The sequence below is a fragment of the Sinocyclocheilus rhinocerous genome, unplaced genomic scaffold (genome assembly GCF_001515625.1).
Source record: "Sinocyclocheilus rhinocerous isolate Xijiao unplaced genomic scaffold, SAMN03320098_v1.1 scaffold412, whole genome shotgun sequence".
Classification (NCBI taxonomy): Eukaryota; Metazoa; Chordata; class Actinopteri; order Cypriniformes; family Cyprinidae; genus Sinocyclocheilus; species Sinocyclocheilus rhinocerous.
Genome location: NW_015642498.1, coordinates 476,868 through 485,040, shown reverse-complemented (window position 1 = coordinate 485,040; position 8,173 = coordinate 476,868). Strand labels below are relative to the sequence as shown.

The following is an 8,173-nucleotide window of genomic DNA, read 5'->3' as shown; positions in this document are numbered from 1 at the left end:
TTTACAAACACAACATATGTCATCCATCTGCCATGAGTTACACAAACAGTTTGTCCCGCAACACTATTAGTTCAGCCAAAAGTTGACATTTTAGGCCGGTCAAAAGTATAATATTAACATAGGGTACAGAGCAACAGTGTTTACATCTTTTGGGAAAATCAACTTACTTGTAGCTGACTATTTTAAGCTGGGATTGAGAAAGTATTTCACCTTTAAATGGAGACAAAGCTCTTTTTTGGAGGGAGAACATCTTAAGATACATTTGTGATTTTATAATATATATGTTTCCTAAATGTTTGCATTTTAACTGACCTGGAATTTTGACGTTTATAAGATGTTAAAAGTAGGCCGCAGTTCTGTCGCCCTCTACTGGACTAAGCGCGCAAACACACTAGCCGTAAACATGCGATGTTTTGTCGCAAAAAGGAACTGTCGTAAAGAATGTGCTTAGCGGCAGCCGTACACACATACACGTGTATCCAGAGGTGTTCTGAAGATATATGTAAGTTACACACTGCGAATGTAAATATTAGCTTTAACACAGCAATAAATATTGAAGTCCGTGTATTTGGTAGTAATTACGACTGTGAGCGGTGTTTGTACGTGATATCTGTTAGAATAAAAAGCTATTTTTTGGCATATGTGAGATGGCTAACCAACATCTAATTTTTCTTACAAGGGTCTCTTGCATCTGAATATATTTAAAGGTGGGTGATCGGTTATTTAGATGATAACAGATATGTAAGATTATGAATAGTCATTGTTATCAGGTCATGTGTTGTCTGTATCGGTGTTTTTTAATTATGCTTATGGCGTTACCAACATTTGCACATTTTAGGTGTTTCAATAGACTTCAGTTTATGGAGCTTCTCTAATAAAGAGATGATGAAGTGAATCAGGTGTTTAATGAGGTAGACACCCAAATTGATCATGGAAAATGTGGAAAAAAAAAAAAAAAATTTAAACATTGCGTTCTCCAGACTAGGAGTATATATATAACGTACATAGAGAAAGTTGGTTTTTTTTGTAATATATATATATATGCATGTATATATATATATATATATATATATATACACACACACACCTTTTTATGACTTTACTTTTATTATTACCTCTGTCTTCTCTCCTCAGTTTCTATCAGGATGGCAAAAAGTTTGCGCAGCAAGTGGAGGAGAAAGATGAGAGCGGAGAAAAGAAAGAAAGTTGCACCCAAAGAACTGGCACGCCTCAAAACAGTGCTGGGTCAGGGAGAGAAAGGAGAGATCACCATGAAAGATGTCGCTGAGATCGCCACCTTGGTGCCGCCTGAGAAAGTGAAGGAGAAGCCAGAGGATGTTGAGATGCAAGGAGATGGTGAGCTTTTATAGAAACATTTAGCAATTCGGCTTATATGTTGTGTCTTAGCATATTAAATGCAGATCTGTTGTTGCTTTGCAGCGGATGGTGGAAAGATGGATTTAGACACTAAACGCAATAAAAAGACAATGTTGGACGATCAAGGACGGTATCCGGTCTGGATGAACCAAAGGCATATAAAGAAGGTGAAAGCCAAACGCATGGCTACAAAAGGAAAGCCTAAGACGAAGAAGGGGCTCGCCTGGTAGATGAACTGATCTGCTTGTGCACGGACATTATGCCTGACACAGCTGTACAGGAGCTTTGCTGTGCATCTTTTACATGTGCAGTTTGTACATTTCTATGGACTGTTGATGCAATCTTCCAGTGTCTGGAAGAGCCAGACACTGTAAGTCACCCGCATTGTACTACACAACTGACTCTTCCAATGAAATATAAATTTTTCCTCTCTACTTCAATCTCTCACTCTGTGGATCTGCTTTACTTTGAAGTAAAAATCCAATATACCTTTCTGGGGGATATAGTTTTATTTTGCAGTCAACAAAACTGCACAACATTGAGTCAATAAAGAGACAAGCATAAGCCAAGCCAGTGGCTTTTGTATCTCTCTATAAGGCAGCATGGTATACGTTTAGATTTAATCGCTGCACCAACCAAAATTCTTTATAATAGTAAATTTGAATTCCGCAAACAACTTAATGTATTAGCACATTTGTAAATCTTCTGATTCAGTGCATAAAGGTTTAGAAAACTGGTAAGTGACATGACATTCCTCATTTAAAACTATTAACAGCGTTTCATAATTACTGTAATATTTGACATCCTATTATCTGAGAGATTACATGGAATATTAGCACTTTTAAAAATCCATTTTTCATATTGTAGGACTGGGAATCAGCTAAAACTGAACATTTTTCAACTGAAATTTTCAACTGAAAATTGTGACTAGTTAAACATTTATTTAATGTTCTTTTATACACTATCGTTCAAAAGTCTGGGGGCAGTATTTTTATATTTAAATGAATACTGTAATTTAGAAAAGATGCATTAAATTGATCAGAAGTAACAGTAGAAGCATGCATGTTACAAGATTTCTATTTCAAATAAATGCTGTTCTTATGAACTTACTATTCATCAAAGAATTGTGAAAAAAAATCATGGTTTCCACATAAAAATATCAATCAGCACAACTGTTTTCAACATTGATAATAATGCTTTTTGAGCACCAAATCAGCATATTAGAATGATTTCAGAAGGATCATGTGACACTTGAGACTGAAGTAATGACTGCTGAAAATTCAGCTTTGCATCACAGGAATAAATTACATTTTAAATACATTGAAATAAAAAACAATTAAATTGTGATAATATTTCAACTATATTACTGTATTTTGATCAAATAAATGCAGCCTTGGTGAGCATAAGAGCCTTTCAAAACATTACAAAATATTACAGACCCCAAACTTTGAATAGTAGTGTATATAATCACATACATTTTAATCTAAAATCTTTATGGAAAAAAAAATATGAATGTCCCATGTTTGGTTACTAATCGTGTGCACCAAAAATAACTTTCATTCTGTACATGTTAGTATATTGCACTTGTATATCATAAAACATGCAATAAAAATAATTGTAAGTGGCTAATAAACAAAAATGTGATCACTGATTATTAGCATCTACTGGAGCTCCACAAAAGTGGCAGGAAACAGGCCTGTGCGACCATGACACGTTCCTTTCCACCAACCCTCATCCACCATCTCAACGTTAGTGATAATGTCACCTGGCATGAAGGAGATTTCGTCACTGGCCTCTGCAAAAGTATGATTGATATTCATAATACACAGCAGACTAAACGAAAACCAAAAAAACTCAACAGAAATAAATGATGTAGCTCTGCAGAGTCAGGACACCGTTTAATAAAATACAATGTCAGTGAGGTATCAATCAGCTGCTATGGACCGTAATGGCTGTACATACCTCCTTGGTAGTCATAAATGGCCGTGGCTGTATGTCCTGCCCCACTTAGTTCTTCATAGTCATTATCAGCAGCTGTAGAAGAAGCCAAAAAATTAGGAATAACAGCTGTTGGCAATCACAAACATTTATAGCCGTTATAATTAGAACCATCTATTTTTTTTTCTTTGATTCCCACAGTGAACACATGTAGTAAATATCAATGTGTGTGTCAAACCTGCAGTAGCATATGAGCCAATATCCTCATAATCTTCTTCCTGGGGTACAGGGGCAGGTTCACATTCAGCATAAGTTTGCTCCTCCTCCTCCTCCTCTTCCTCTTCTATCGGGTCAGCTGAGCGGGGCGGCAGTAATGGCGGCTCCTCATATTCAGGCTCCTCCTCTACCTGAAAAACACACCACGCAGATGATGATCAATTATCTCAGTATATGTGCTTAAAATGATTATGACAGTTCCATTACTTGTCTTGAAACAGAACAGTACAGAAGAACAGGGTTTCTGCAGGATTTTTAAGCTCAAATTTATCAACCTCCTTTTTAAGACCTGCACAAATAAAATTAATACCATATGAGCGGGGTAGGGCAATGTCTATAGTACCATATTAAACTGTAAAATTACTGTAAAAAGCATAATTTTCAGTTCAGATACAAGTTTTCACAAAAACAAAAAGTTTTATAAAATGATAAACTTTATATTTCAGCCTTTAAACAATTTTTAAGAAAATGGATGAGTCAAAAGTATTAATTACAATATTACTTTAAACAATTATTAACAATAAATTATTATATCAATTAAATAACAAATTAGGGGTGTGCGATATTGACAAAAAATGATATCGCGATAATTTACAGGGATTTAATCGATAACGATAATTAGACAATATTTTGCTGAGTGTGTTATTGTGCTGATATCTTTTTTTTAATTGTGCTGACAGCTGACTCCTGAATTTAATAGACTGATTCATGCAGTGAAAGAACGCACTCTAAATGCGCGCAATAGTCTAACCTGCTAGACCTTATCATCTAATGTATGTGTGCACTCTGTTTCGTTTGCTTTTCGCGATATACTCGATAATATCAAATCACACATCGTTAAAACAACAATTACGATATTATCGCAGACCATACATATTGCACACCCCTGCTCTGTTTAGATTTTTATAATGCATTGTCTTCTTATCGATCCACCAGTTCACATTTAAAGCTCTGCGTGTTTGCAGGGTAAAAACATGGGTCGATTTTTGCATTTGTCTGAACTCTGAACAAAACATCAGTTTTATTGAAAATGCTCATTCATTCTGACAGCAGGTGGAGCATTTGGTAGAAATATAACTGTTTCCCCGGTAACTGCTGTACACAAAGCAGCGCAGCACCGAACATGCAGCGCTCGTGTTTATTTAATGAAATCATAGCCTTTTGAAGTTTAATCCTCACATTCAGCCATATCGCAATTCTTGTCTTTCCGTCCCCAAATTTGAGACCTCTTGAAATCATAATTAAGACTTTCTTGTACGATTTAAGACTTTTTAAGGCCTTAAATTTGATACAACAAAATGTAATACTTTTTAAGACTTTTTTAAGACCCGCGGAAACCCTGGAAGAATCAACAACTAAACTAGATTTTCAGAAGAAAATTTGAGGCCCTTGCTAGGGTGTTATTGAGTTTTTACTAGGTGGTTGCTAACTGGTCCAAGATAAATTTCTATAATATTACAGTCCTTAGATATGACTTAGATATACTTAGACTTCAACTCTCTTCACTTAAAGAATGCATCAAACTTTTCTCTTCAAAAGAGCAATGAAAATATAACATTGCCTGAGCTTCTTCCTCTGGTTCATCTCTGGGAATTTCAGGCAGTCTTCTGAATGTCTCTGGGGGATTCTGGGATGCTGGCACAGGTGGTGGTTTCTGGTTCTCTTCCTCCTCTTCACGCTTGCTCTGCTCCTTAAGAGAGAAGATGACCAGCGTTACAAAGTGTTCATTAGTGTGTGAAAAAGAAAAGGCTGGTGTGTGGGTGTGTTATCTATTGTTGTCATGCATTTCTATTAAAAGTGTAGCGAGCATGTCTATATATATATAGAGATATGTATGGGTATTAAGACAAACGTGAACCTCCTGTTTGCGTTGTGCCTCTTCTTGTTCTCTCTTCTCTCGAGCGAGTCTTCTGACTCTCTCCTCATCTGCTCTCTTTCTATTCTCCTCATCTGAGGCCTTCGCCATGTTCTCAAAGCGAGCCTTAAGGTTTCCAGCTCCTACACTTGCTATAAACACCAGAAAGAGAAGAATCTACTGAGTTCCTGAAAAGTATATGGACCCTTTATCAACACATTTAAAATGTACGAATGTCACTGCATTACTACTCAAATGTAACATTTCCATGTATATATGTACAGCAAACACTCACAGGCCTCAAAAGCCTGAGGCTTTTCATAAGATGATGATGGTGACTCCATATCACTGAATGAAGCTGCACTCTGTGGGGATAAAAAAATAACTATGTACATTCACTGGGAAACTGTCAAACATTTGTTGAAACTTCCATAATAATGCTATACAATTCATGTGAAATGTATACCTTATCCATGCGATCTGCTTCGACTCCATAACGTCCTCCAAAACCCTTTGCATAGTCTGAAATCAATAAGAACATATATATTTAGTATTATGTAAAATAGACCAAAATGTGTTGCATCTCTAGCTTTAGCTGTCAGTTAGAAACATCACATTTTGTGGTGCTAAACACCAGGGCCCTCAGAAAAGTGCTTAAATTATGACCTAGCCCTGGGGCCACTCACAAAAGATGATACAGCGAAAGATAATCACTAGATTTGTAGTCAAAAAAGGAAGAAAGGGAGCCACTAGTTGTGGCAGGAGGCTCCAAAGTTGAGTTCCCAGGGCCCTCAATGGACATATGTTCAGAAATAGATACCGGGTGATGTGACGCTTAATGCAGCCTATGCGGCAAAAAATACATCAGAATAAATATGAAGGTGGGTTTTGAAAGAGTTTTCCATTAGTCAAGTGATCTCAGGGAATATTTATCGTACCTTTCTGTGACTGATGTTTCTCTGTTTCTCCTTTATAGTCATAACCCAAAGCAGCCTTGTCAACCTTTTCTTTTTCCACTCCGTATTTTCCCCCGAAGCCTTTTGCGTAGTCTGCGAGATGTTTAGAAAACAGAATTATACTTTATAAACTATTCCTCCACCAAAAGGAGGCAAATATAAGGATCGAGGACCAGGATGTTGGTCCATATAACAGCAGAGATTGATTGAAATTACCTTTCTGTGACTGATGTTTCTCTGTTTCTCCTTTGTAGTCGTAACCCAGAGCAGCCTTGTCAACCTTTTCTTTTTCCACACCGTATTTCCCCCCGAAGCCTTTTGCGTAGTCTGCGAGATGTTCAGAAAACAGAATTTTGCTTTATAAACTATTCGTCCACCAAAATGAGACCAAAACATGGATTGAGGACCAGGATGCAGACCTTTCTGCCAGTATTTAGAAAATCTCTGAGAGATTTAAATTACCTTTCTGTGACTGATGTTTCTCTGTTTCTCCTTTGTAGTCGTAACCCAGAGCAGCCTTGTCAACCTTTTCTTTTTCCACACCGTATTTCCCCCCGAAGCCTTTTGCGTAGTCTGCGAGATGTTCAGAAAACAGAATTTTGCTTTATAAACTATTCGTCCACCAAAATGAGACCAAAACATGGATTGAGGACCAGGATGCAGACCTTTCTGTGACTGGTGTTTCTCAGTCTCGCCTTTATAATCATAACCAACTGCGGCCTTGTCAACCCTCTCTTTCTGCACACCATACTTGCCACCAAAACCTTTAGCATGATCTTATGAACAGTAAAGAAGTGATTGTTATATGAAGCACAGAAAAATAGAGAAGATGATGCATAGAACATAGATGCCTGAACTTTTGGATTTGACATGTTTGAAAAGTACCTTTCTGAGATGCATGCTGCTGTACCTCACCCTTATACTCATAGTTCATGGCAGACTGTGATAAATCAGTGATAAAAGGCAAAGAAAATAAAATATAAATTCATTTATTTATATTATACAATCACATGAGAGAGTTTCTAACCTTGTCCACACGGTCCTTCTGTACACCAAATTTGCCCCCGAAACCCTTTGCTGCATCTGTCTGGGATGAGTGCTTTTCTACCTCTGCCACATAGTTGTGCCCTAAAGCACCCTGGGAAAATTCAACACATCGTTTTTTTTTATTAAAACCATCCAACAAATAGCGATTGGTGTCACTGACATCAAACCTGGTGCAATGTGTTTTTAAACAGCAAGCTTGAATATTCATATATGCAGAGTTTGCACTCCTGTGGAGAGGTTTTAGACGTAAGGTGCGTTCTCATCAAGCGGCAACCGTCCGGTCTCTCTCGTGAAACCAACAGGGAAGTGACTAAAACTGCAATTCATCGACTGGCCGCTAGAGGCTGGCTGCAAAAGGGAGTCAGTCCCATAGACTCCCCATGTTAAAATGCCGAACTTTACAGGAGAAAAAAATATGTTTACAGCCTGGTACAAAAAGCGGTTTTGGTGTATATAGCTAATTTTGCCCTTCATGACAACTGTGAGGGGGGTGAATTTTTTTATAACTCATCCGTTTAAATTATATTAAGCCTTAAAGTTCTGCATAATTAAGGGCGTGGCCACTTGAGTGGCAGGTGGATTGCCGCTGCTGTCACCGGCGTCGAGCTAGGTGGGCGTGGTTTCAGCAACCAGCTCCCGCCCCTTTGCCCATTTTCGATTATCCGGGAGTGACGTGCAGCCAAGATGGCGATGGCCGGCTCCGCCCACTTTGAGCTTCAAAACC

The 8,173-nt window shown here is 37.7% G+C and overlaps 2 protein-coding genes across 4 annotated transcripts in view; one reads left to right on the top strand and one right to left on the bottom strand.

The window, feature by feature from the left end:
- The first annotated feature begins 410 nt into the window (after positions 1-410).
- LOC107755886 (protein LLP homolog) lies at positions 411-2,279 on the top strand. Of its 2 annotated transcripts, XM_016572848.1 has the most exons (4): positions 444-502; positions 680-707; positions 1,135-1,356; positions 1,441-2,279. In XM_016572848.1, exons 3-4 carry the CDS (start codon positions 1,146-1,148, stop codon positions 1,605-1,607), a joined length of 378 nt encoding a protein of 125 aa, XP_016428334.1. In that variant the 5' UTR covers positions 444-502; positions 680-707; positions 1,135-1,145; the 3' UTR covers positions 1,608-2,279. The 2 variants fall into 2 exon arrangements, with proteins under 2 accessions (XP_016428333.1, XP_016428334.1); XM_016572847.1 differs by lacking the exon at positions 680-707 and having other exon boundaries at positions 411-502.
- A 555-nt stretch (positions 2,280-2,834) lies between these two features.
- Positions 2,835-8,173, bottom strand: part of LOC107755885 (src substrate protein p85-like) — an 8,246-nt gene continuing 2,907 nt past the window's right edge. The window contains exons 5-17 of one of the 2 annotated variants that reach the window (XM_016572845.1): positions 7,430-7,540; positions 7,288-7,342; positions 7,068-7,178; positions 6,865-6,975; positions 6,619-6,729; positions 6,385-6,495; positions 5,913-5,968; positions 5,742-5,811; positions 5,450-5,598; positions 5,153-5,281; positions 3,554-3,722; positions 3,340-3,411; positions 2,835-3,172 (exon numbers count right to left, since the gene is read on the bottom strand). In XM_016572845.1, the coding sequence (XP_016428331.1) occupies positions 3,039-3,172; positions 3,340-3,411; positions 3,554-3,722; positions 5,153-5,281; positions 5,450-5,598; positions 5,742-5,811; positions 5,913-5,968; positions 6,385-6,495; positions 6,619-6,729; positions 6,865-6,975; positions 7,068-7,178; positions 7,288-7,342; positions 7,430-7,540 (1,389 nt within the window). In that variant the 3' untranslated portion in view covers positions 2,835-3,038. The remainder of the gene's footprint in view (positions 3,173-3,339; positions 3,412-3,553; positions 3,723-5,152; positions 5,282-5,449; positions 5,599-5,741; positions 5,812-5,912; positions 5,969-6,384; positions 6,496-6,618; positions 6,730-6,864; positions 6,976-7,067; positions 7,179-7,287; positions 7,343-7,429; positions 7,541-8,173) is intronic. The other variant, XM_016572846.1, reaches the window with a different exon arrangement.

Bases quoted from the DNA above. Each gene is read 5' to 3' on its own strand.
- LOC107755886 (XM_016572847.1), top strand. From the start codon at position 442: ATGTGCTTAGCGGCAGCCGTACACACATACACGTGTATCCAGAGGTGT. The intron at 503-1,134 runs GTAAGTTACACA...TTCTCTCCTCAG, and splicing joins GAGGTGTTCTGAAGATATAT to TTTCTATCAGGATGGCAAAA. The intron at 1,357-1,440 runs GTGAGCTTTTAT...GTTGCTTTGCAG, and splicing joins TGTTGAGATGCAAGGAGATG to CGGATGGTGGAAAGATGGAT.